Below are 27,645 nucleotides of genomic sequence, written 5' to 3'. Positions count from 1 at the left end.
TTCCATCCCCCCGCACGTGGCGCGCGCTTTGTGCGCGGGGGCTTCTGAGCGGTTTGCTAGGCGGACGTCACGCGCAGAGGCTGTTGGATCGGCGGATAAAACCGTTCTTGTGCCGTTCCTGCTCCGGCGCAGGGCGAGCGGCCGCCGGTGGCGCTGAGGCTCGGCGCGCTGCCGTCATGGACTACCGGCGGCTGCTGATGAGTCGGGTGGTTCCGGGGCAGTTTGACGATGCCGACTCCTCGGACAGGTAGGCCGCCTTGAGTACACCGACGCTGTGCGCACGGTGCTCTCTTCCGCCGCCGCGGTCCCTTTGGGGAGTTGACGCTTGTTTGTGGTTTGGAGGGAGTCTGGTGATTCATCCCTCGGGGCCTCTTTTCACAGCCTTTTGCTGCTTTCTCCATCCCAGCCAGGTCTTTCTGTTCAGGTGCCGGCAGAGTTAATGAAAGCCGCTTGTCTGTCCGGAGAGTCCGGGGTTCCCAGATTGTTAGCATCGCTGAGAGGCAGAGTTGGAGAGAGCGATTGGGTAACAGGTATTTGAGCTTTAACTACATTTAGCGTTCAAAAAATATTGGAGCACCTATCGTGTGCCTATTTCTGTCCTCGGCGCTAAAGATAGCGATGAACAAGACAAATCAAGGCCCTGCTGCCATTGAGTTCTGCCTTCTACTTGGGAGGGAGGGCACACCATTAGGTACATAGAGATATATTTTTTTTAAAAACCCAGGTGACATATTTACCATGCAAACAATTAAAATCGGTTGATAGACCTAAGTAGTGGCTTAGTTGTAAGGGAAGGGTTAAGTCCAAATCTGGGGACTTACTTTGTGGTCCAGCGGTTAAGACTCCGAGCTCCCAATGCAGGGGACCTGGGTTGGATCCCTGGTCAGGGAACTAGATCCCGCATGCTGCAACTAACGATCCTGCGCGCAGCAACAAAGATCCCTCGTGCAGCAACCGAGACCCGGTGCAGCCAAAATGAGTGAATGAATAAATAGTCCAGATCTAAAGGACTCAGGAAGAGCAGCGGGAACAGCAATTCAGGACAGGGGACAGCAGGTGCAGAGGCCCTACGGTGGGATCCCTTTTGGCTGTGAAAGGAAGATCTAGAAGCCATTGTGCCTAGAGCACAGTGCATGTAGTTGAGGAGATTGGTTGGTAATGATACAGAAGTGAGAAGGGGCCAGAGCATGAAGAGCATTACAAGTGATGGTAAGGTTTTGAGATATTATTCTAGGTCTTATAGAAAGCCACAGGAGGGCTTTTAGCAGGGCAGTGACATCACCTGATGTATGATTTAAAGGAATCATTCTGCTCTGGAGGAGATGGTTTTGGAGGGCAAAGGTAGACACAGTTCAAAAGTACTTCAGGTAATTGAGTTCAGAGATGATGGGATCAAGCTAGGGATGTTTTGGAGGGCGAAGGGACAGGGTGTAATGGTAGGTTAGATGTGAAGTGAGAAGCAAAAGGAATTAAGGATAACTCCTACTTGAGAGCAAAATGAAACATAGAGTTCATTTTGGAATTCCAAGAAAATGGTTTTTACTTTATAGTAAGGATTCACTACACACAGATTTTATTAATTTCAGTAAATATAGGTTGATCACTTTCTGTGCGTCAGATCTCTTTTTTTTTTTAAAGCACATTCTCTGCATTCAAAGACCTTATTCTTTTTTATTATTGTTATTAATTTATTTATTTTTGCAATGTTGGGTCTTCGTTTCTGTGCGAGGGCTTTCTCTAATTGTGGCAAGTGGGGGCTACTCTTCATCGTGGTGCGCGGACCTCTCACTATCGTGGCCTCTCTTGCTGGGGAGCGCAGGCTCAGTACTTGTGGCTCACGGGCCTAGTTACTCCGCGGCATGTGGAATCCTCCCAGACCAGGGCTCGAACCCGTGTCCCCTGCATTAGCAGGCAGATTCTCAACCACTGCGCCACCAGGGAGGCCCTGTCAGATCTCGTTAGTTGATCTTGATACATTGGTAAATACTCCCCTGAATGACACAGAACTTGTACTCTACCAGGGGAAGCATATCGAATAATTAGACAAATTATTTGTATTAGATTTGGGTAAGTAGTAAAAAGGAGAAGTGGGTAAAGAACAGGGCAGACTTTCCTGAGCAAAGATAGTAGGTCAATACTGGAAGGATACGTAGGATTTAGCCAGAGAAATGAGAAGGGCATCCAGAACCACGTTTTCAGATGAGCGTACAGAAGGCCTTAGGAACTAAGTTAAGTGGGAAGAAGAAACACAGCCAGTGTGGCTGGTGAGTAGTTAACGGTCATGAGTGTACACTAGACATTGTGAAGATAGAAACCGGTGGATTTTGCCCACTCCTGGGACTCTGGAGACATTTTTGTTTGTCATAGCTGGCGGGGCGGGGGGGGGGGGTTGCGCTCGTGGCGTCTGGAAGGCAGGGACCAGAGGATGCTGCTGAACAGGCTTGAGGCACAGGACAACCGCCCTCAGCAAGGGATTGTCCAGCTGAGGTGGGTGAGCCGTGGTACAAATGAAGGTATAGCTTTCTCATGCCGCTCTAGGTTATTGGCAATTGAAGGATCGACTTATGGATTGTGTTTATGAAATCCTAGTCAACAACAGGGGTTTACTGATTATTTGTTCTCTTCCCACCCATACCCGTGGAGATTTGGAGCCCTCTAAGCCTTGGCTAGTTAATGAGTCAGGATCGATCATCTGAATTTACTGAAACCGCTGTCCGACTGTGTTTAATCTGGTAGGGCATATCATCACGTGTTTTATGTGGTTTCTGTACTCGTTCTCCACCTGAGGGCTCAAAACTGGTAGTACTGCCTCTGGAATCTGACCTGCAGACAGGTTGTGTTTGGTGTGCCCAGTGGTTTGTTCAAATTGAATATACCAGGTAAGTGGGAGATTTTACACAAAAACCCAGAGATCTGGCTTCTCTTGAAAAACTTAGAAGATACAGTAACACTCGTCTGAATTCTCACGTGGCATAAAAAGACCCTGTTAGTTGTGCTCCCTTTACTCTGGGCCAGTTCTCTGGGTTTGACAGTCTCCGCTTCTCCTCTTTAATTATACCCAGCTTTCTTCTCTCATTTGTGCTGCTTCTCTTCACCGTCCTTCCCTTCATGAGCAAGGGTGATTTGAAGTTCTTTGTGTAACACAAGTCTTGATACGGCTCCTTTTGTTGCAGAATGATAATTGAGTTCAAGGTAAGGCTTGAAATAAGGCTTTAGACTTATTCCCAAGTTTGGTCAGAAAGTTTCCCCCACCCCCTCTTAAAGCAGCTCTGTGAATGGTTTTCCTGAAGTTCAGGTCTGGTGTACACATCAGAGTTAGTTCATTCAGGAGAGAAGATAATAATATAAATTCTAACTTCATTAAAGCAGGGGTGGATTTAACCACCTTATGTACTTCTTCCGTGGTAGGACCTGGAGAATAAGTGAACAGCTGGAACAGAAACCTGAGAAACAGGAGAACTTGGTGTTAGGTTTGAGTTTATTGGGAGATGTTGTAAGGGAACCTTTTAGATTTATTGGTATAGATGTAGCCTACTATATCATAAATAAATACATATGCAAGTCCAATTAGAGTATGTGTAAACATGCCAAAACATTGTTATTTCCAGTGAAAACATTGACTTGAAGACTGTCAAAGAGGAAGGTGATATTCTGTTTGAAGACCTTCAGAATAACGTGGATGAGAAGATGGGTGAAGGTGAGATGGAAAGGGAGGAAGAGGAGGATTATGACGACGATGATGACTGGGACTACGATGATGGATTTGGAAAACTGGTCAGGTGCTCAGCCTCAGGTGGAGGGAGTAACCTGCAGGTATCTGATGAACCATCCTGTACATCTTTGCATTGTTTGCTTATGTCTTCTTTTTTTTTTTTTTTTTTTTTTTTTTGCGGTACGCGGGCCTCCCACTGCAGTGGCCTCTCCCGTTGCGGAGCTCCGGACGCGCAGGCTCAGTGGCCATGGCTCACGGGCCCAGCCGCTCCGCGGCATGTGGGATCTTCCCGGACCGGGGCACGAACCCGTGTCCCCTGCATCGGCAGGCGGACTCTCAAACACTGCGCCACCAGGGAAGCCCTATGTCTTCTTTTTTAAAAGGACTTTTTGTGGTTCTAGAATTGAGTAACTGAAAGGTTTTCACCAGTTATATTACACCATAGCCCTAGCCTTTACTGGTTTTCATTCTTCACCCTTTCCATATTTCTGATAATGATGTACATTTGTTCCATAATCAGTAAATTTCAAAAGTTATTTAAATTGTCATAAGATAATGAACCTAAAAATCTGCCTGGGAAAAGACACAAAAAGGCAGATTACTACAAATGGTTAGGAAACAAGAGAAAAAGTTCAGCTTAATTAGTAATTAAAGAAAAGCAGAGAGTATGTAGAGATTTTTTTTTTCACTTATGAACTGACAGAGACACAAAATACGTAATTGATGGTCAAATAAATGGGTACAGTTATTTGGAGGATAAATTGGTGCGTGATAAAAGCTTAATAAAGTAAGTGCTTTGACTCAGCAGTTCTTCTAGGAGGGTCCCAAGACTTAGTTACAAGAATGATCCTGGATTGTTGTTTCTGGCAGGCGAATGTTGGAAACGACCTTGATTCAATTTACAGTGGGACTGGTTCACATAGCGAGATATTATGTAGCCATAAAGTCTGTTGCCATGGAAAACTGTCTTAATGACATAGAGAAATGTTCCCAATCTGCCATCTTCTACCAAGTGCAGAATGCAGGTTACCAAGCCGCGTAGAGCCTGCCCCTCAAACTGCAAGGACTAAGTGTTGGGAGTGCACAGAACCAGAGGGTCCAGACGGTGCATCTTCCTGGAACATAAAGGTTCCTGGAGCATGAAGATAGGGAGTGGTGGAAGCAGCACTATTTCTTTGAAAATTAAAACAGCTATATCGTGGCCTAGAATGCATACGTTCTTGAATGACCAAAGAAATTTCACACTTACATGTGGTATTGCTTTGGCAACTCCTTCACTGATTCATTGGTGAGACTGAGCAATTTCAACATAGAGTGGAATTTCTTTTAATAAAGCTAGGGGGAAAAATATATATGCTTAAATGTTAACTGTTAATCTTTGGGCGCTGGGCTTGTAGGTAATTAAAATTTTACCTGTGGTTTCTACTGTGAACATGTATTATTTTAAGTTATATTTAATAGAAAACAATTTTTAAGTTCCCTATAAATAAGAAACTACTCAGCCTCCAAGTTCACACTTAGATACCAGGATTGAATCAGTCCTTGTGACAGGCCCTTTTTTTTTTTTTTTGCGGTACATGGACCTCTCACTGTTGTGGCCTCTCCCGTTGCGGGGCACAGGCTCCGGATTCGCAGGCTCGGTGGCCATGGCTCACGGGCCCAGCCGCTCCGCGGCATGTGGGATCTTCCCGGACCGGGGCACGAACCCGTATCCCCTGCATCGGCAGGCGGACTCTCAACCACTGCGCCACCAGGGAAGCCCAGTGACAGGCCCTTTTAATCTCTGTTCTCTTATTTACAGGTTCTGGATATTGTCTCCCCTCTCTTCCCTTTTTTTCCCATTACTTCAGTTTGTGCATTGCACCAGTCTGAGTGCTAAGCCTTGTACTTAACCTTTCCCTCTCTTGAGACACTAAGCCCAAAATGAAATTCCTGGAACCAGTTTAACGTTGGTCTTGGCTCTTTATTATACACTTGGGGGTAAATGAACATTCTCACATTTTAAATCTAGAAACCAAATTAGAAAAATGCATTTAATTTGTTATTTATAATAATGAAAAATATGTTGTAGAGAGGTTAGAAACAAAAGCAAAAATGCAGATTATATAGACTTTATTTTAGCCAGTGACTTTGTCCTATTTCAAATGCCTTTTTTAAAAAAATAAATTTATTTTTTTATTTACTTTATTTTTGGCTGCATTGGGTCTTCGTTGCTGCACGCGGTCTTTTCTCTAGTTGCGGCGAGCGGGGGCTACTCTTCGTTGTGGTGTGCGGGCTTATTTCTGTGGCTTCTCATTGCAGAGCACGGGCTCTAGGCGCACGGACTTCAGTGGTTGTAGCTCGTAGGCTCTAGAGCGCAGGCTCAGTAGTTGTGGCGCACAGGCTGAGTTGCTCCGCGGCATGTGGGATCTTCCTGGACCAGGGCTCGAACTCTTGTCTCTCCTGCATTGGCAGGTGGATTCTTAACCACTGTGCCACCAGGGAAACCCTCAAATGCCTTTTTAAAAAACTTCTTGGGCAAATTTGATTGATCCTTCCCTTCCCTTATGGTACTCCCCTAAGTATTGATACTTTAATAGTTAACTATGTGACTTCCTTGGTGGTGCAGTGGTTAAGAATCCATCTGCCAATGCAGGGGATCTGGGTTTGATCCCTGGTCAGGGAAGATCCCACATGCCTCAGAGCAATCCCACATGCCCATGCGCCACAACTACTGAGCCTGTGCTCTAGAGCCTGCAAGCCACAACTACTGAGCTCACGTGCCACAACTACTGAAGCCTGCGTGCCTAGAGCCCGTGCTCCGCAACAAGAGAAGCCACCGCAATGAGTCCACACACTGCAACGAAGAGTAGCCCTGCTCACCGCAACTAGAGAAAGCCGCCATGCAGCAACAAAGACCCAACGCAGCCATAAATTAATTAATTAACTAATTAATACTAAGGGAGAAAACGTTATGAACCTTAGGCTTGTACTTATAATTAGAGCTTTAGTCTCTGGAACTCATTTCTTCCAGGCAAATCGACAGACTCCCAGTTGCAATTCAGCCAAAATGTCTACTCCATCAGACAAGGTCTTACGGAAATTTGAGAATAAAATTAATCTAGGTGAGTTTTTAAGATACATTTCCTCACTGGGCTATGAGAAAATTCTTCAAAAACCACAAAGTGTTATAAAATTTTATTAGATTAGGCAATGGATATATTCTGTGTTACTGACTAAATACCAATGCTTAGAGAAGATTAAAAACTTAGTCATTTAAAAACATGGCTTCAAGGAAAGACTTTAACTTATACATTTTTAGTTGTGTTTTCTCTCCTGTTGTAGAAATACGAAGTTACAGATACCCATTCAAGTTATTGTCTGTTTTGTATTAGATTTTGTAGTAAGATTATCTCGTAGTAGGATGTTGAAAACACTAGGTATAATTACGTTTTGTTTTACACGAAACTTTTTGTGTGGCGTTAATCATTTAGTGAGCTATTGAAAGCAAGGAATCAGAATGTGGATTTGAAGCCACTTGGGAAATGCAGGGTCATCTTTCTCTCGTAGACGCTGACTATTACAGACCTGGTACAGCATCTCTCATATCTCATCATTGCCTATCATAGGCCCGTAATTTGAAATGAAACTGACATTTAAAAAATTAACTTGGAATACAGGCAGTTATATTATCTATGTTAGTCGTACAAAACATTTTAAAATGTCTGAAATTCAACATACGCAGGTAAAGGAGTTTTGAGAGATTTCTGGATCTAGATTTTTATGGCTCAGAAATGACGGCTGTGGTGATGAAAGTGACAACTCTTGATAGTAAGGAAGCACAACTTAGCGCTTGCCCTTAAAAACATTAAACACTTTTTTCATTACTACAATAGATACTATGTATAATAAAATATTTAGAAAATGGAGAAGGTGGAAAGTATGCTAGTCAGAAACTTTTGTCTTACATGTTGTTTATGTTGTGGGGTTTTTTTGTTTTTTTTAGAAAAACTAAACGTTACTGATTCTGTCATAAACAAAGTCACGGGAAAGTTTAGACAAAAGGAAGCAGATATGTAAGTAATATTTCAAGTATATAAAATAAATAAAACAAAGCCTGGCTGGTAGGAACTAATTCTAGACAAAGTAGTAGCATCTTTGTCATAATTCTTTTGCAAAGGATGTTCCTTTGTGTACCTGAACCAATTCTTTTTTTTTTTTTTTTAAGTTTAAATGAGGGTATCCTATGCCTTTGTAGGTTGAAAATATTACATGAGTTTTCTTAAGAAATCTGTGCTAAAACTATAATCTTGTGAAATTCACAAATGTGCTCTCAGGAGGGGAACAGTGTTTGTACATTACAGTTTGAACTGGAATGTTAGAGTATAAAAATGTTCCCTTTTTAGAACTTATTAAGAATTGTTCCCTTCCATGGAATATTTTTTAAAATGTAAGGGCAGATTTAAAACTAAATAGTGATACAACAGAGAACAGTTTTCATTTACAACTCTGTTCCCAAAGCCAAATGTTTAAGATCTGGCTAACCTATTGCTAATGGCTCTAAGGCATTAACAGTATACTATAGAAAGTGACACTAAGATCATATAAATGGCAGTGTTAGAACTGAACTTAAAAACCAGTTTTCTTCTAGTTTATTGTCATGCCCAAGGGATACCAGCTTTTTGAGAAACAGCATTTCTTATTTCATTCAAGTGTCTGTTTGAATCTTTGTTAATAGTTTAGGTTAGTCTGTGAATTGAGTCACTTAGGGTGAGCCGAAGCCATCAGAGCCTGCATTTTAATGCAGTGACTGTCCTGAAATGATAAAAACTTGTGTCTTTGTAGAAAAGGACTCTGAAGAGAAAGCCTTGTATATGACTTTAATTCTATACTAATATAATCATTAAAGGTCTAAGGACAGTAGTTACAGACTTGATGTTTTCTTTTTTCTGACATAGTTCACTTTATCCCACTGCTCTACTTATTTAATGCTTCTGAAACATGGATGGCGTTTTTTTTTTTTACTGCAGATATGCTCCTTTTGCCCCTAGGGAACTGAATTGCTCATTAAGGGGAAATGAAGTTTCACAAAGTGATGAAACTATGATGAGGTCATGAAGCGTGTTATTGAAGGAACTACCTGCTTAGGAATTTCATGGAACGATGTACATTTAGAAACTTTTGATTTTGGCTTCTCTGAATTTTGAGTGTCACTTCTGTTCTTTTGGTTCTGCCTTAGGTATCGCATCAAAGATAAGTCGGACAGAGCAACTGTAGAACAGGTACAGTTGAAATGTGTTGCAAGCTCTTATTTTAAAGTAGCATTTCTTCTGTCTTTGAGTTGTAATTTGCTTTCATTCTTCTTGCTTAATGCTAATGTCACCTAGAACTGCTTCTATGTAAAATTGCTCCTTCTTTGAGTTTAGAGAGCTACATTCTGCTTTATTTCTAATAGGACTATTAATAGATAAATTAGAATCATGCCCCCCTTCTGTGGCCCTGTGAAGCCACCACGCAATGCTTTCATCTTCTGGGGGGAAGCAGAATTGACTATAAGACCAGGAATCTTTTCTTTTGTCTTAAACAAGGTCTGCAGGGATTTTGTGAGCCTTTCCAGGTGGTGAGTCAGGTATCACCCACAAAGCGTGTGTGTGTGAGAGAGAGGGGGGTAGACAGATAATGCCTTCAAATTTTCAATTAGAATCCCTTACTTGGTTTAGAAGTTGTGCTTGTTTTATTCTTTATTCACGAATGGGGAAAAATCAGCCCCTGATTTTCCCACAGGTCGAGGGTTGTAATTGGGTATTAGGATTGGCCCAGATTTTGGTTGTGAAGAGAGTGATAAAAGAGGTCAGAACGTTGCTGCTGCTGCCTACCACGCTCCCCGACCCGTACATATATGCACAAACACGTTTCGAATAGTAGCCTCTTCGCCCTACAGGTTCTTGGTTTAAGACACAAGCACGCATTCTCTCCACCTCCATCCCAAGGGAGTCACACCCAACCTGAGCTCCAACCCATTTGTGCAAATGAAGAATTCCACCCTCAGTCTGGCAGGAGCAGGTCAGGTCTGGGATCTGTGTCTTTGTTTTCCTCTGATTTATTTATTTTGTGTATTTTGTGACTGAGAACGAAGTGTGGTCCAACTCAGAGAGATGAGGCAGCTTTCATTTTCAAAGACCCTGAAATCCTTTTTCTCTTGGGAAATTAATTTTGAACAAGAGTTTGTATCTTGAGTCTTAAACTGTCTTTTAAAAATCTGTATTTGTAAGTTGACTTGCCTCTCCTGTGTCTCTTCCCCTATTTTGTTTTCAGCTCTTTGGGCCCATTGCTCCTTCCTGGGCCTCTCGCCTGGCTCCCCAGCGATCTTGCAGAAGCCCAGGTCTCTGCACAGATTCCCGCTCACCCAGCTTACTTGCCCTCTGTCTACCTGTGCTCAGAGGAGCAGCAGCTACTGCCTCTTTACTCACTTTCCTTTCATCCTGCTCTAGTTGCCGTGGTTGTAGTTTGCTGTTAGTCCTCCAGTCTTACAAGGTTGTTTTGTTTCTGTTAACCTTAGGTTTCTTGTGCGTCCACAGCCACCTCAGTTGAAGGGTAGGCCCTGAACTATAGTTAGTTCTGGCCACTTTCACTGTCCCCTGCCTGGAGCTGGAGGGCTGCCTGCGCCCAAGGAGCCGCTGGCGCTGGCCCTGGGAATTGCATGTGAATGTGCAGCTGCCTTAGTTTCCTGTGTGAACAGCCTCAGGCTTTAAATTCGTTGCCTTCCGTTTGTCAAAGAGAATTTGAGGGTCCTTTGTACTCAAGATTGACTGCTCTGACTTTGAAGGAGAGCCTTTCCCTGATCTACTCATCTCTAGCAGGGGTCTGTGAACTCTTTCTTTAAAGGGCTAAATAATAAATACTTTAGACGTTGTGGGCTACAATTTTTTTAATAAATTTTTTTTTTTTTTACTTATTTATTTTTGGCTGCGTTGGGTCTTCGTTGCTGCGCGTGGGCTTTCTCTAGTTGCGGCGAGCAGGGACCACTCTTCATTGCAGGGGCTTCTCTTTGTTGTGGAGCACAGGCTCCAGGCGCCAGGGCTTCAGTAGCTGTGGCACGCGGGCTCAGTAGTTGTGGCTCCCGGGTTTAGATGTGGGATCTTCCCAGACCAGGGCTTGAACTGTGTCCCCTGCATTGGTAAGCGGATTCTTAACCACTGTGCCACCAGGGAAGTCCCTTTAATAAATATTTTTAAAATTAAAAACCATTTTCAGCTTTCAGGCTATAGAAAAACAGGCTGTGGCTGATTTGACTTGTGAACTGTAGGATGCTGGTTGCCGCTTTAAAGCTTCTTATCCAGTGCAGCCGCCACGGAGCTTGTGTGGTGCGGCTAGCATGACTTGCAACGTGCTAGAAATGCACGCGCACACCAGGTTTTGAAGGGTTTGTGTAAAAAACAGAGTGTTAAATCTCTCCCTAATAACTTTTTCTATTGATTACATATTGAAATGATAATGTTTCAGATGTATTGGGTTAGATAAAATCTATTCAGATTAATTTCACCTGTTTACCGAGGACTGGAAAAGACAATTTCCTCTGATTTGATTGTATTTCTGTTAGCTAACATTGGTCTAGAGTCAGTTTCAGCTTCTCTTGGACTTGGTAGCCTTTGATTGCACGACTGAATGAACTTGCTGGTTTCTTGTCTCTTTGGTTCCTTTGGTCTCACCTCACATTTTATTCACTAAAAATGAGATTGAACAAAAGCACCGCAATAGTCACTCTTCTTTAGTCGAGCAGGATTGCATAGTGCCCTTGCTCTTCAGTCTCTTGTCTAGCGCTTCAGTGAGAAATATTTGGTACTCTCTGAACTTTGTATTTCTTGCATTTCTTTTTAGGTGTTGGATCCCAGAACACGAATGATACTGTTCAAGATGTTGACGAGAGGAATCATATCAGAGATCAATGGCTGCATTAGCACAGGAAAAGAAGTGAGCAATCCTTGGGATGCCTGATGCTTCCATGTTAGTTTTCTGATTTCAGGTACCAGGTGAAACTAAGGCACTTAGTAAATAGATCGTGCCTTTAAAAAGAAAAGAAAAAACAAAAACCCCATATACAAGCCAGGATAGTTTAATCAGTGCCATTTCTTAAAAATGGCTTTATTACATGCTATATAAAATAGATAACTAATAAGGACCTGCTGTATAGCACAGGGAACTCTACTCAATACTCTATAATGGCCTATATGGGAAAAGAATCTAAAAAAAAGGGATATATGTATAACTGAATCAATTTGCTGTACAGTAGAAACTAACACAACATTGTAAGTCAACTATACTCCAATAAAAATCTTTTTTAAATGGCTTTATTAATGTTTATGGCCGGGTAGGAAATTGGGCGTGTAAGGACTTTGGTCCTGGGTCATGGAGTCCATCCAGGTGTTCCCAGCAGTGAGTTCAGATGGTCAGACGGTTACTGCTGGGACAGGGGGTCATGGTCTAGTTTCTGTTAGCCAAGAAATGTCCTTCTCATTGTTTTCTTTATGTATGTCATGCTGCTTTTCTATTAGCAACTCATTCTGTGGGAAGCAGTTCTCAGTAAAATTCACTTTACAAATCATGAGATGTAAGAATGTCTTCAGATATTTTCCGCGTACTTGAAATACAGAAGTGTTTGAAAGCACTTCTCACGTGTATGTATGTATGTATGTGTATATTTATTTATTTTTTATTGAAGTATAGTTGATTTTCAGTGTTGTCCTAGTTTCAGGTGTACAGCAGAGTGATTCAGTTATATATACACACACACACATATATTTATATATATTTTTATATATATACTTTTTCAGTTTCTTTTCCCATATAGGGTATTAAAAATATCGAGTAGAGTTCCCTGTGCTCTACAGTAGGTCCTTGTTGGTTGTCTGTTTTATATATAGTAGTGTGTATCTGTTAATCCCAAATTCCTAATTTATCCCCCTCTTCCCCACCTTTCCCCTTTGGTAACCGTAAGTTTGTTTTCTGTGTCTGTCTCACGTGTGTTTAAATCGGCCTTTACTATACATGCAAGTTGGAGGTATACTTACTGTACCTTTTGGTGTGATGTTTTATGTTTTAATTCACATATTCAGAAGAGGATGGTGTTCCTTACGCACAGAATTTCAGTTCCTTACGCACAGAATTTCGGTTCACTTGACTTTTTTTTTTTTAACCTTTGAGGATAGACTCAAATAGATTGCAAAAGTAAAATACTACTTAGAGCTATTTAACACAAACTTAAGTTTCTTTGTTTTTGACTTAAAATAGGCTAATGTATATCATGCTCGCACAGCAAACGGAGAGAGCAGAGCAATCAAAATTTATAAAACTTCTATTTTGGTGTTCAAAGACCGGGATAAGTATGTCAGTGGGGAATTCAGGTGAGCTCAGGGTTCTTTTTTTTCTTCCCCAGGTGACTTGATTTCTGTATCCTAAAAATAAAAACTAGAATAATGGAATGATTGAAATAGCAAATATTTTTCTCACTCAAGGTTTCGTCATGGCTACTGTAAAGGCAACCCCAGGAAAATGGTGAAAACGTGGGCGGAAAAGGAAATGAGGAACTTAATCAGGTGACTGTCCGGGGCGTGTGTGTCTGTGCTGTGTCTGCATGTCAGCCTCAGAGCTTTCCTCCCAGCAGGTCCTGGTGTGGTTCAGTCCAAAGATAGGGTCTTACAGAGCTCCGTTAGATCTGCGGAGGTGAGCAGAGGAAACGCATTTCCAAGCGAATAGGAGCTACCTTCTCTCTCCTGTTTTACGAACCCATTACAGGAGAATCGTGCCCCGACTTACATTTATTCTGCAAGGCTGGGTCATGTGAAAAGCCTTGGGAGCCGTGTGAAAAGGTTTAGAATTCATACTGAGGATGATAAATAGCCGTTACAGGATTTGAAGCAGGGAAGTGACACAATCAGGTGGTGAGAATAACGTGTCATTTTTTTTATAGGTGTTGGAGTTTTAGGCAATTTTGTTAGGCCCTAAGCTCTTTATCGTAGTTTCCTCTTCTTCAGTCCCATTTTGGACACATTTCTATATTCTTTGTTTGCATTGGCACCTTTGTATCAAGTAAAGGCATCTGAGATCAAGTTTCCTCAATTGAAGTGTTAAATTGGAAGGTTTTTTTCTCCCTTTCAGATATCTTTTAACTTTTTATATGCTATACATAGGTGCCCTACGTTGGATATTGTAGTAGTATTCAGCAAAGGTCACTTGTTTTGAAAGTCCTTCTGAAATCTCCTTATGCTCCGTTTGCGACTGGCTATGAGTTCACGATTTTTATTCATCATCGTTGACACTGATCAACTCAAAAGATAATTGCAGACATATCTGCTGTATTTCATCGGTTCTAAGGTGCCCGTTTCTTCACAGTTTGACATCTCTGGCATCGAACTGTGCCATGGAGGCTATGGGATGTCCTAGTTGAATTGCTGGTGTTTTGCCATTCTTGGTGACGCGCAACGGTGCCGCTTAAAATCACGGGTGCCTTAGAGTTTATGAAATAAAATAATACGGTCGAGAGGCCTGGGTGCTGTTTCCTCACGGCACTGCTAGTCTTGTGCACTGCAGCTGTTGTAAGTCGTCTTCGATGACTTGTTTCAGCTTTTCGTTTATCTGATTTTGTATCACAGGCTAAACACGGCAGAGATCCCGTGCCCAGAACCTATCCTGCTGCGAAGTCACGTTCTCGTCATGAGTTTCATCGGCAAAGACGACATGTGAGTGTGTAGGACACCTAATAATTACACGCCCAGAACTGTATTTTTAAGAGCTTTGAATTATCCAACATGAGAATATTTCCCATTTAAATAGCTCCTTGCATCTTGTAATATTTTTAATGAATCTTTCCCACTCTATTAGTGCATAGAGTCACTAATTTGTTCTACTGTTTCTAAGTCCCAAAATGCTTCAGAATAACAAAGCTCACCTTGTTTTTGGGGGAATGTCTCATACAGTCAGCTGGAAAAGCATCTGTTTGTGGACAGCTTTTTATTGATAGAACCGTATCTCTGGAGCGAAGCACATTGTTCAGTGATGATTGGTAGAAGAAAATAACGGGTAACAATGTTAGGAAGCAAGAAGACTTGTTCTGGGTCCGTTTATCTGAGTTGTTCACTTTATTTTTGTTCAAGGCCAGCGCCGCTCTTGAAAAACGTCCAGTTATCAGAATCCAAGGCTCGGGAGTTGTATGCGCAGGTGATCGAGTACATGAGGAGAATGTACCAGGACGCCAGGCTCGTGCACGCGGATCTCAGTGAATTCAACATGCTGTGAGTGTGTGGCCCACGCGCACCTCCCAGCAGTCACCTCATGTCCTTTGGGGAAATGAACTAAATCCCCGTCCAAGAAGTCCTGCTAAATTCCCCAGTTGTAGAGTTGGCTTCCACGGGGTCACGGGATAGGATGTGTTCCCTGCCTTTGGTGGCCTCAGTCATAGAATTGACCACTCTGATGGTTAGCAGAGCTAAAGGACTTGGGAAATTTTCTCAGTTTTCATCTCTTGTTAGTCAAAGTGGCTCTTCTTACCCACCTCATTCATTTTATTAGTTATTTCCATTGCTACTAAAGTAGAAATGTTTAAACGAGAGTGTGGGCGAGCCGTGGTGCGCCCTAGCCCCGCGTGCCCGGCCCTCATGCCAGCCTGGAGGCAGCATGCAGCTCACCCCCGGCGCGCCTGGCCCGCAGGTACCAGGGCGGAGGCGTGTGCATCATTGACGTTTCTCAGTCCGTGGAGCATGACCACCCGCATGCCCTGGAGTTCTTGAGGAAGGACTGCGCCAACGTCAACGGTGAGCGGACACTGGGATTGTCCCCCAACTTGTTTGCGCCGGTGCTTTTCACTCTGGTAAACCGTTGATAGAGAATCTTAGCACTAAATCGTTTGATGCAGTGATACTGACACCAGTGTGGGTCATGGGGTATTTTTATCTGTTTTTCTATGAAGGGGCTGGATTAACAACCTCTTCCCTCGCAAAGCTCTCACGAATGTCTTCCCGTGACAGGTTTCTTTCTGAAGCATGGGGTCGCCGTGATGACTGTGCGAGAGCTCTTTGAATTCATCACGGATCCATCAGTTACACACGAGAACGTGGACGCATATCTGGCAAAGGTGAGGTGGGGCCAGGACGGGAGGAACAGACAATAGCGGTAACGATTGCACTTCTGAGGGACTCAGGGCTATTAGGCATGACTTTTATTCATCATGACAGCTTCCAGAGACTGTCTCCTGATTTCACAGGTGGGGAATCAAGCTGTAGTAAAAAGCCGTTGGTAAAGCCAGGTTTCTTGACTTTAACCATCAGCAAGATACACAGGCTGTCAAATTTGTGAATGGATAGTAAGAAACCTGTTAGCTTTGGGTCATTCATTCCTTTCCCTTGTTTCTCAGAGGTCTTTTTGCATCCCAGAACTTTTAAAACTGTGGTAAAATACACACAGCATAAAATTTACCATTTTGACCATTTTTAAGTGTGTGGTTCAGTGGCATTAAGTACACTGTTGTGTGTCCATTACCACCATCCATCCATGGAACCTTCTGCATCTTGTAAAACAAATTCTGTCCCCGTTAAACACTAACTCTCAGTCCCTCCCTTTCCCAAGCCCCTTCTGCTTCGTGTATGACACCTACTGTAGGTACCTCGTATAAGTGGAATCGTACAGTATTTGTCTTTTTTTGGCTGACTTATTTCACTGAGCGTAATGCCCTAAAGGTTCATCCATGGTGTAGCATGGCACCGCATTTCCTTCCTTTTGAAGGTTGAATAATCTTCCATCGTGTGTATAGACCACATTTTATCTGTTCATCCCTTGATGTGTACTTGGGTTGTGTCCACATTTTGGCTGTTGTGAATAACGCTGCTGTGAACATGGGTGTGCAAATATCTCTTCAAGACCCTGCTTTCAGTTCTTTTGGGTGTATACCTGCAAGTGGGATTGCTGGATAATATGGTCATTCTACTTTTAGTTTTTGAGGAACCGCCATACCGTTTTCCCTAGTGGCTGCACCATTTTACACTGTCACCAGCAGGCTGCCTGGGTTCCAGTTTCTCCATGTTCTTACATCCTCACCAACACTCGTTATTTTCTGGTTTTATTTTTTGTTTTGTTTTTTGAGTAGCTGATGGATGGGAGGTGGGGTCTTGCAATTTTGATTGACATTTTCCTAATGATTAGTGATGTTGAGCATCTTTTCATGTGCTTGTTGGCCATTTGTATGTCTTTGGAATGTCTATTCAGGTCTGCCCATTTTTTAATTACATTGTTTTTTTGTTGTTGAATTATAGAAGTTCTTTATATATTTAGGAGATTATTAACCCCTTGTCTGATATATGATTTGCAGATGTTTTTTTCCCGTTCCATGGGCTGCCTTTTCACTCTGTTGACCACACCCTTGGATGCACAGAGGTTTTTAGTTTTGATGTCCAGCTTATCTGTTTTTGCTTTTGTTGCCTCTCAATCGTAGAATACTGAACACATGGCCCCTGAACAGGTGTTCAGGTTCATCCCACCTTTTCACACTCTCCCCTTTCCCTGGAACGCCTTCCCATTTCTACCTTTGCTTGTCTTGCTCTGCCTAGGGAACTTCAAAGCTCAATTCAGAAAGCTCTCGAGGAGAAATCAGGCAGAAATCATTGTTTCCATAGGTATATTTTCTATATTATCTAACTCTGTAACAGACGTAGTCACACTGTATCCTGCTTATCACATTAAGTTCTTTTTAATTTTGTCACCCTCTGCTAGGCTATGAACTCTTAAGGGACAAGATTTTATTCTGTATCACTGGTAGCTACTCAGTACCTGGCACAGAGGAAATAATCACGTTAATTGAATAAGTAAATATCACGTCACTTTTATTCTTAAACTTTTTTTTTTAAACATAACTTTCTTTTTATATAATTTTTAAAAATTTATTTATTATTTATTTACTATTTTATTTTTGCTGTGTTGGGTCTTCGTTTCTGCGCGAGGGCTTTCTCTAGTTGCGGCAAGCGAGGGCCACTCTTCATCACGATGCGCAGGCCTCTCACTACCGCGGCCTCGAGCACAGGCTCCAGACGCGCAGGCTTAGTAGTTGTGGCTTACAGGCCTAGTTGCTCCACGGCATGTGGGATCTTCCCAGACCAGGGCTCGAACCCGTGTCCCCTGCATTGGCAGGCAGATTCTCAACCACTGCGCCACCAGGGAAGCCCCCTTCTTAAACTCTTTAGCACTAATTTTAATGTGTGAACTTAAAAAACTCTAGTATCACTGTTGTTTGCTTTCCTCTGTGTATTCTAAATAGGTTAGAGAACAAATCTTAAGTTTTACAAGCCAAAAGAATCTATAGAATCTTTGTCACCTTCTTAGTGTCAGTCATTGTTTGCTCAAAGAGCTTTCTTTGGGGTTCTGTCGTGCGGCGGCATTAGAGCCGTGGACTCAAGGTGAGCGGACCCTCCCGTTCCTCTGTGATCCCCTTCGTGGACAGCTCAAGAATTGAGGAAGGGTTCTTGCTTTCGGTGTCAGTTTTCCTTTAATAAATATTTTTGTTGATCGTTTAAAAATTAGTCAAAACGGTATTACTCTTGAGGAAGAGTCTAGGGATGCCCTGAGGCTAGACGAGTTTGATTTATACTGTTAAGCTCTGGGTTCGATGACAGCCTTTTTGGTGAGCTCTACCATGGAGAGCTAACCTGTACCACTGGAGGACACGGAGGGTGAAGGGCTGTACCCAGAGAGGCTAGAACAGCTTTCCACTAAAATTGGGGAATGGATGTGGGTTGAAAGTAAAGGAAAGTGATTTTTGTTTTCTTTCCAAGGCTATGGAAATAGCATCTCAAAGGACCAAGGAGGAAAGGTCCAGCCAAGATCATGTGGATGAAGAGGTAAGATGTATTATCTGTTTACTGACTTAGGAAACACTTGTGTCTTGAGGTCTTTTTTTATATTGCTGGGGCATGATCTTAATTTTAATAGATAAGCAGTTTTTTTAAATGATGGTATTTCCTTGAGACATAACATGTTACACGATTCAGCCGCACGAGGTTGTGTAACTTACATCCCATTACATCCTTCCACTCAGTGACCTGTTAGCCCCTCGTCCTGCGTGGAGAACATTTTTACAGAACCCCTTGGAGGACGTGATTCAAGAAGGAAGAGCCTGTTTTAGTTTGCTAATGTGAATTTTTTTTTTTTTTTTCCCGGTACGCGGGCCTCTCACTGTTGTGGCCTCTCCCGTTGCGGAGCACAGGCTCCAGACGCGCAGGCTCAGTGGCCATGGCTCACGGGCCCAGCCGCTCCGCGGCATATGGGATCTTCCCGGACCGGGGCACGAACCCGCGTCCCCTGCATCGGCAGGCGGACTCTCAACCACTGCGCCACCAGGGAAGCCCGCTAATGTGAATTTTTAAGTGATTTAAATGTTGCTTTCAGTAACACTGTAGATTTTAAAGACTCATGTTTGGTAAAAAGGAAGACTTTTTTAAAATCTTGGGAGTCAGTATATTTTTTTGTGAAGGTGATCCATAGTAGGCTTTTAAAAAATAATAATTCTCACAGCTATCGTGTGTGGTGTGATGGGTGAATATAAGATACCCGATACACATCAGCTGTGGCGCAGGGTAGATGGTGCTCCCATGAAAGAGCCCCTTCCTTTGTTAGGCATAGCCAGGGAGTGCTTGCTCACGGCAACTCCTTTCTCTCCCATCAGAAAGGCTTTATGGAATACAGACGAGGGGAGAGCAGTGTTATTCTAAGGGTAACCGTATATCAGAGCTGAGGGTGACGACGGTGATAAGTTCCTCTGTGACTTGATGGGGTGAGGATGCTGAGTGCACGGGAGAAGTATGTGAATAAGTCTCCATTGTACTTTTCCTCTGCGTCTGTTAGGTGTTTAAGCGAGCTTATATTCCTAGAACCTTGAATGAAGTGAAGAATTATGAGAGGGATGTGGATATAATGATGAAATTGAAGGAAGAGGACATGGCCATGAACGCCCAGCAGGACAACGTGAGTCACTGGTTTGTCTTCAGCAAGTAAGCTCACCGCGGAAGCTGCCAGCCCAGACCTGCCGTCTTGAGTGTCGGCCTCTAAGCTAGCGCGACGGCTCATTCCCTTCACATTAGCAAACCCTCTGCGCACATTGCTTGTAAAGGGAATCAATCCCCTGGTCTTTGTGAAAGGAAATGACACACTTGAATGAGTCCAACAGACTATAATTGCAGGAAAAGGAAGATTTGTATAGAAGTCTAGGCTATAAATGGTTATTATACTAGCTTCACTAACACGTGTTTCAGAGTCTGGAAAATTTTTTTCTGCTTAAGGGCCAGATAGTAAATATTTAAGGCTTCGCAGGCCAAGAAGCAAAACTGAGGCTATTATGTGGGTTGTTATATAACAAGAGAGAAAAAACTTCCCCCAAATTTTTGATGAAATTAAAAATACTTTAATAATAATTGAAAACACACAACTTTTCATGATACAGGTCTACTAATGAGAGAAGAATGGAGTTATTTGGGGGGAGAGGAGAAAACATTACATTTAGTTGAGATTCAGAGTTAGGGCTTTCTATCATCGAATTGATTGCAACTGTTTATCCTTACAAACCACCAGGCCGCAGGTCAGATTTGGCCTGTGGGCCAGAGTCTGCTGACGCCCGCTGTGCCTGTGGGTGAGAACCACACCCATGCTACACACTCTCTGTGTCCCATGAGATAAATGTTAGGCACCTTTTTATAATCACACAAGGTATCATTTAGACCACAGTGTTCTTTCTTCGTATCGCCGTGTACTTCCGTGTCCAGTTTTATGTTGATTCTTGTTTTTTTCCTTTTGGTTTCAAGATTCTATACCAAACTGTCACGGGACTGAAGAAGGATTTGTCAGGAGTTCAGAAGGTATGCAGAACATGTGTTACTGTTCATTTACTTGAAAACTCTTTCGAAGGATATAAAATTTCATGTCAGGTATTATTGGATTAACAAGAGGTGTGATGTTACTAGTACAGATGCTTCCAAAGCCCATGGGCATCTTCAGAAATGCCCTTTGTATGTTCGCTCTTCTTAACCATGAGACTGAAATGTGGGAATGCGTGGTTTATTCTTCATTCTGCCCCTGAATTGCTCTGTTATTGTAGCTGAGGCATCGATTCTTTTGTATCCTGTTCTTCATTTGTGAAGTTATTAACAAATAACCATGTGCTTGTTGATGTTTCTACAACCAACTTAAAGCAACAGTGAGGTCTGGTCTCATCCCAGCACACAGGCTGTTGAAGGGCTAGTCATGCTGTCTCCCAGTGCAGATTCCTGTAGTGTTTTTCTCTTAAAGCAACTTTGTTTTGTCTTACAGTTTCAAACGGCAGGGATTGATTCTTATTTAAGCAATAATAAAGGTAGTTCTTACTTCTTTTAATATTCTTTTTTTAAAAGAAAAATAGTCGATTGTTTGATGGATTTGGCCGCGTCAGGTCTTAGTTGCAGCATGTGGGGTCTTTTGTTTTGGCGTGGGCTCTGTAGTTTGCGGCATGTGGGCTCTCTGGTTGAGGCGCGTGAACTCAGCAGTTGTGGCACGCGGGCTTAGTTGCTCCGCGGCATGTGTGATCTTAGTTCCCCGACCAGGGATTGAACCCACGTCCCCTGCATTGGAAGGCGGATTCTTAATCACTGGGCCACCAGGGAAGTCCCACTTTTAATATTCTTAATGAAAGGCTTGAACATGAAGGATCACGGTTTACATTCTGAAAATTGAGTGTGTTTTTTTGGTGGGAAGAATTGGACTAGGAGAATTTTGGGTTTTATGCAGCAGGTGTGATGGGGTAGGTGTGCTTTGAATTCCAGAGCAGGAAGATGGTGCTATAACTGGCTGGAAAGCCTTTCTGTACAATCGCCTTTTAAAGATCTGTTTTTTTCCTTATGAAAAGAAAACCTCGTGGTTTTAAAAATGCTTCCTCCTGCTTTAAAAACTGCTAAATTTGGACTTCTCTGGTGGCGCAGTGGTTAAGAATCCGCCTGCCAATGCAGGGGACATGGGTTCGAGCCCTGGTCCGCGAAGATCCCACATGCCACAGAGCAACTAAGCCCATGCGCCACAACTACTGAGCCTGCACTCTAGAGCCTGTGAACCACAACTACTGAGCCCGTGTGCCACAACTACTGAAGCCTCTGCGCCTAGAGCCTGTGCTGTACAACAAGAGAAGCCACCGCAATAAGAAGTCCGTGCACTGCAACAAAGACCCAATGTGGCCAAAAATTTAATTAATTAATTATTTTAGAAACTGCTAAATTTCAGGGAAAAAGTGAATGTTTCTCTTGTTTAAATATCGTGTTCCCTCTTGATTGGATTAACAAGTGTTAAATGAAATTTAATTCGTAGGAAATCGACTGTGAAGTTATCCAAATAACTTCACTTTTTACTTCTATGTGTATTTCGCCTCTTTCCAAATCCCAGCTCGACCCTCCTGATATCCTGCAGGAGGTAGAGCGGTCCTATTGTTGATCTAGGTCACCCAGTGAAGCCCCAGTCCCTGTGTTTGGGTACGTCCTTGAGCCGTCCGGGAACGGCTCCTTGAGGCGTCCTCCCTGATGTTGATTCCATTGTTTTGATGTTTCAATACAGGATGTCATTTTTCAAAGTCTGTCTGTAAGGCTAAAATCTGATTTTTGGCCTTAACACATTTAATACCAATAGATAACTGACTGGTTTAGAATAACATGGTCCTCTGATATTTTCAAGGTCCCTGCACTCCTAGAAAATCAAATTAAGGAAAGTCAAGTTAAGGAAAAGACTTGTTCTGATTCAGAAGATGCCAGAAGCTCTCAGTGTTCTGACACAGACTCTGAAGACCAGGGAGACAACGCCTGCTCCAGAAAGCCCACCGCTGACCTTGAAGTTGATAAAAAGGTTAGCCACAAATTTAGATTCCCTTGTTTGTCAGTACGACAGCACAGCCCCTCAAGGCTCTCTGCTCAGATACCTGGATCATAGTTGCTGAACACATTGGTCAGTAAGTCCCTCCACCTGAAGTTTTAGTTCCCAAGCGTGAACTTTGCTTTTGGTGGTAACATCAGCTAGAGATTGGGCTTCTACTAAAAGCTCCTTGGGCACTGCCTAGAGAGAGGGCACACTAGTTTCAGTGCATTGATGAAAAGTGATGGTCATGCACTTGAAGAACAAATGATGCTGGAGTTGCCCCATGGTGAAATACCAAAAAACCATTTCAGGGGCGTTACAGCCCAGCTCCCTGTTTCCAGAATCTGTTTCTTCCACTCCTGGCCATGGATATAAGAGATGCTACTGATGAAACAGTCCATAATGGCTAACTGTTACTCTTTAGTCTTAGCCTGATCCTTTAAACCTTATAGAGTGAGGGTTCCAAGACTTCTGAGAGACATACCCAACTCCCTAGCACACGTTCTCTTTGGCTCTCTTCAAATTTCTATTAAGAAATCTTAAAGATAACTTTCATCCCAAATTCTACCACGAAACCATTATCATTTTCAATTTTTTTTCTGTGATGCTCACTTTTTACCTTTTTACATATATTTTAAAATTTAGTTCTGGGGCTTCCCTGGTGGCACAGTGGTTAAGAATCCACCTGCGCCAATGCAGGGGACACGGGTTCGAGCCCTGGTCCGCGAAGATCCCACATGCCGCAGAGCAGCTAAGCCCGTGCGCCACAACTACTGAGCCTGTGCTCTAGAGTCCACGTGCCACAACTACTGGAGCCCACGCACCTAGAGCCCGTGCTCTGCAGCAAGAGAAGCCACTGCAGTGAGAAGCCCGCACACCGCAATGAAGAGTAGCCCCTGCTCACCACAACTAGAGAAAGCCCGCACGCAGCAACGAAGACCCAACGCAGCCAAAAATAAATTAATTAATTTGTTAAAAAATTTAGTTGTAATAATATGAATACTCAGAGTGAATTAAATTTGCAAATTTTTTTACTTTTTGTTTTTGTTTTTACAGGAAAGAAAAAAGATGGTCAAGGAAGCCCAGAGAGAGAAAAGAAAAAACAAAGTTCCTAAACATGTGAAAAAAAGAAAGGAGAAGACAGCCAAGACGAAAAGGGGCAAATAGAACCAGAACTGTATGACATGCAGTGATTTCCCATCACCTGCTCTCTGAGCTGCATCTGGAGGATGGGTTATTGATTTTAACTGAATGGTTATTACTGCAGTGTCCTCGTGGACGGATTCACGTGTTTTCCTGTAATTATGTAAACAGCTCTAAGCTCTAGTGTCTAGGTCTAGTCCCTAGCTCTTTATGGTATTGATAGAGGACTGTTTAAGCTACTATTTTAATGAAGAACTTCATACAATTTCACTTTTGTATATATTTTCTCCTGCAGTTTGGGTTTTGAAGCATCGTAACTGTTTAAATGTATTGAGCAGTTATGTAAAGGCACTTTGGACAAACTTGGGCAAATTGTTTTTGCTTTGTTTGTAACGTGCCAAAGACCCATATGAAATCATTTGATCATAAGGCCACGGTTTCTATAAAAGGGGGTTTCACTGATTTAGAGAATTCAGTTGTTGATATAATCGTTCATCACGACTTTGTTCTATGTATATTGATGATTATTTACAATAAGTTACTCTTCATCTTTCATATTCTTTTTTGAGCTAGGACCTCCTAGTTTATAAGCTATTTCACATTCAACTATGAGATCTGTTCATTCATTCATCAAATATTTGAGTATTTTAGGTGCGAGGGATACAGCAGTGAATCAAAAGCAATTTCCATAGATAAACCTAGTTTCCCTTAAACCGAAGCTTGCACCTGCTTGTTTGAGAGTCAGTGGGTTATTGAGGGAGGGGCGGGTCTACTGGATAAAGCAGACAAAAGTTACTACCTTCAGCTGGTTTGCGTTTTAATAGGAAGACAAGGCATTAAAATAAGTAAAAAGTAGTCTATCAGCAGGTAATATATTCCAGGAGAGGGGAAGAAATAATGTAGAGAAGAGAATGCCTGGGGCGGTGGGAGAGTGCAGGTTTAAAACAGGCCACGCTGAGAGGCCATATTTGGGCAAATATTTGAAGGATGTGAGTCATGTGCATATCGGGAGAGAAGAGCATTCCAGGCAAAGCAAACAGCAAGTGCAAAGGCCCCGAGGCAGAAGTGTGTCTGAAATGTTCCAGAAACAGGGAGCTAGAGCATCGTAACCACGGGGGGAAGTAGATCACGTGGTGGTATGTGCCTGGAAGGTTTTGAGCAGAGGAATGGTGTAATCTGACTTCTGTTTTGAAAGGGTCGCGATCCCTTTGGCTTCCAGGGAAAATGGACTATGGGACGGGTGGGGATGGGCAGGCGGCTGGGTATGTACCGTGGTACCCACGTGACAGGTGACGGAGGCTCGGTCCAGGATGGTAGCAGTAGACATGGAGAGAAGCGGTTGGATTCTAGGTAAAGCAGGCACGGTGAACTGGATGTGCCATGAGAAGTGCCGATTTTAGTCCTTGAATCAAAGGCAATTTCCATAGATAAACCTAGTTTCCCTTAAACTGAAGCTTGCACCTGCTTGTTTGAGAATCTGTGGGTTATTGAAGGGGGGGTGGGGGTCAATTGAGCTTTTAAAGTTTTAAGTCAAATTTATTACGTTCATAATAGCCTCTCCTCCTGACTTGAAACAAGTTCAAAATACGAAGTATAATTTCAGTGAAACACAATTGTATGTCCTCTAAAATATTCTACAGTTAACACAACCAAAGAGAAAACTAAAAATTAGGCGGAGCAATCCAGTACACCTTGGGGGATTCATCTTCAGGAGCCCCCGGTTCTCTCATGGGTTGGGTCTTACCTCCAGCCAGGCGTGTTTGAATCACGTTGTCGGGCTCCGCAGTGCCATCTTTTGTGAATCGAATGCAATCACTAGGCTTGGATTCAGTTTCACGGGGCAAAAGTGGTGTCGGCAGGACGGACACTCATTACCTGCTACCGGGAGGAAGTGGCTTGTGACGTGCCGGGATTTGGGACTGTGGGGGATTCTAATTTGAGGAGCCTTTTTCTGACAGCTTGCTCATGTGGCTGTTTCCCCGTCTGGGTTCTGGGCTGTAGCTGTGGCTGAGTGGGAACCACTCGTAGCATTCTTGCCAAACTGGTCTGAAACCGTTTGCCTTGTTTGTTTCTTGCCAGGAGGTCTGGAGGAGCCTCTTTGTAGGCAAACTTAACAGGGCTACTTTCTGGCTTTGACTGCAATAGAATTTTGAGCACTTGACAGGTTTTAGTGTCCCTGGATTATTGGTTGTGCAGTGACTTTCCATTTGGAGAGGTGAGCTTTGGGGTCTCTTGATCCAAAGGCTGGGACATCATTTTGTCGGTTACTGATGTATCTGGTTTTCTGTCCTATTTTGTTGATTTTCTAATCCCTTCAAAAATGCAGGTGTGGGCTTCCCTGGTGGCGCAGTGGTTGAGAGTCCACCTGCCGATGCAGGGGACACGGGTTCGTGCCCCAGTCCGGGAAGATCCCACACGCCGTGGAGCGGCTGGGCCCGTGAGCCATGGCCGTTGAGCCTGTGCGTCCGGAGCCTGTGCTCCGCAACGGGAGAGGCCGCAGCAGTGAGAGGCCCGCGTACCGGAAAAAAAAACAAAAACAAAAACAAAACAAAAACAAAAATGCAGGTGTTTCTAAAAGTTTACTGTGAGGAATCTGGTTGATTTCGTTGAAGCACAAAATCACAGCTATTTCCTCTGCGCCTCTACTTACTCTTCCTTTGATGAAGCAGTTTAGGAACAGAACTTGCCCTGGCCCAGGAGCTCCAGCATTTGAGCCTGGCCTTGGAGTGAACAGGTGGGCACAGTGGCAGCTGGCTGCCTAGGTCTGATCAAATGCGAATCCACGTTTGGGGCTGACTTCACTTTTTCTTTAGCTTTCTCTACTCCTTGATGAAGACGGACTCAATCGGTTGAAGAACTTTGTAGTTTGGTACTAAGACTTGTTGGAGAAGAGCTCTCCTTTTCATGGGTTTCTGCTGAATTCTGTGCAAGCAGCTTGTTTCTTGGTTGCAGGCCTATCCTGTTTTGTGGCTATGATTTTATTCACCTTTTGGCTCAAAATGAAGAGATGAAGATGTTCTTCTAGAAGCTGGTAAAAATTCACTTGAAGGACATCTCAAATGTCATGGGCTCTGAATGTTGACATTTCTAAAAATCCTTTTGGTTTTCAAGAGCTTGACAGATTTTCTAATTTTTAGTTGTTTATACACATGTAAGTAAAGACCAGGAACATTCATTCAGAGCTTGACTTTGACTTCTGGGGTTTACTTTTTGATGATGAAAGGGTCGCATGAATCAGCAGGTATGGTCTGTTGGTATGGTCAAGGTACATATGGTCTCCTGTGAAGATTTCCTGTGACCACATCAAATGGCTAAGATTTTCAACCTTTGGTGATCATAAAACAAGAGCTCTCCATGTTCTGTCTCTTGAATTGGATTAGGTTATTACATTCCTAATCCATTTTGGTTGGAGTTTTGGGGTTTTTTTTTGTTTTTTGGGGGTTTTTTTGCAGCACACGGGCCTCTCACTGTTGCGGCCTCTCCCGTTGCGGAGCACAGGCTCCGGACGCGCAGGCTCAGCAGCCGTGGCTCACGGGCCCAGCTGCTCCGCGGCACGTGGGATCTTCCCGGACCGGGGCACGAACCCGTGTCCCTTGCATCGGCAGGCGGACTCTCAACCACTGCGCCACCAGGGAAGCCCTTGGTTGGAGTTTTTAACTTCCATATCCTTTGGGTTTGTGTTACCTTGGACATCAGGGCTTTTATTAGTGCTCCAGGGGAAATTATAGTGTTGTGTCTGAAATCATTTAAGCTAGTTTCCAAAGAAAAAGTACCTTTCTTGCGTCTGTGTTCTCCAGAGATCTTAGTCACGGTTGGTGGTGCTGTGGGAACCTCTGGGCTTGAACTTGGAGAATGGAGACATGAACTCGCGGAATTTTTGCTTTTTGGCTTTCCTTCATTTTCTGTGTCAC

At 43.2% G+C, this 27,645-nt stretch overlaps 2 protein-coding genes across 2 annotated transcripts in view; one reads left to right on the top strand and one right to left on the bottom strand.

Annotated features, from left to right (window-relative positions):
- Window positions 1–178, bottom strand: part of CAGE1 (cancer antigen 1) — a 42,737-nt gene extending 42,559 nt beyond the window's left edge. Inside the window, exon 1 of the mRNA XM_065886018.1 lies at window positions 72–178. Within this exon, the coding sequence (XP_065742090.1) occupies window positions 72–178 (107 nt within the window). The remainder of the gene's footprint in view (window positions 1–71) is intronic.
- Window positions 55–23,758, top strand: RIOK1 (RIO kinase 1). Its single transcript, XM_065885550.1, has 17 exons — window positions 55–247; window positions 3,609–3,813; window positions 6,726–6,816; window positions 7,698–7,767; window positions 8,931–8,973; window positions 11,570–11,662; window positions 12,980–13,092; window positions 13,204–13,284; window positions 14,341–14,427; window positions 14,842–14,979; window positions 15,395–15,498; window positions 15,712–15,818; window positions 18,505–18,570; window positions 19,574–19,693; window positions 20,527–20,580; window positions 22,415–22,582; window positions 23,648–23,758. The coding sequence occupies exons 1-17, from the start codon at window positions 177–179 to the stop codon at window positions 23,756–23,758; spliced, it is 1,722 nt and encodes a 573-aa protein (XP_065741622.1). The 5' UTR covers window positions 55–176.
- Window positions 23,759–27,645: the final 3,887 nt, after the last annotated feature.

This window comes from Phocoena phocoena, chromosome 10 (assembly GCF_963924675.1).
Source record: "Phocoena phocoena chromosome 10, mPhoPho1.1, whole genome shotgun sequence".
Taxonomy (NCBI): domain Eukaryota; kingdom Metazoa; phylum Chordata; class Mammalia; order Artiodactyla; family Phocoenidae; genus Phocoena; species Phocoena phocoena.
This window is presented reverse-complemented; position numbering and strand designations above follow the sequence as displayed.

Excerpts from the sequence above, each read along its gene's own strand:
- RIOK1 (XM_065885550.1), top strand. The coding sequence starts at position 177 with ATGGACTACCGGCGGCTGCTGATGAGTCGGGTGGTTCCGGGGCAGTTT. Across the intron at positions 14,428-14,841 it reads TTCATCGGCAAAGACGACAT|GCCAGCGCCGCTCTTGAAAA; the intron begins GTGAGTGTGTAG and ends TTTTTGTTCAAG. Across the intron at positions 15,819-18,504 it reads TGGACGCATATCTGGCAAAG|GCTATGGAAATAGCATCTCA; the intron begins GTGAGGTGGGGC and ends TTTCTTTCCAAG.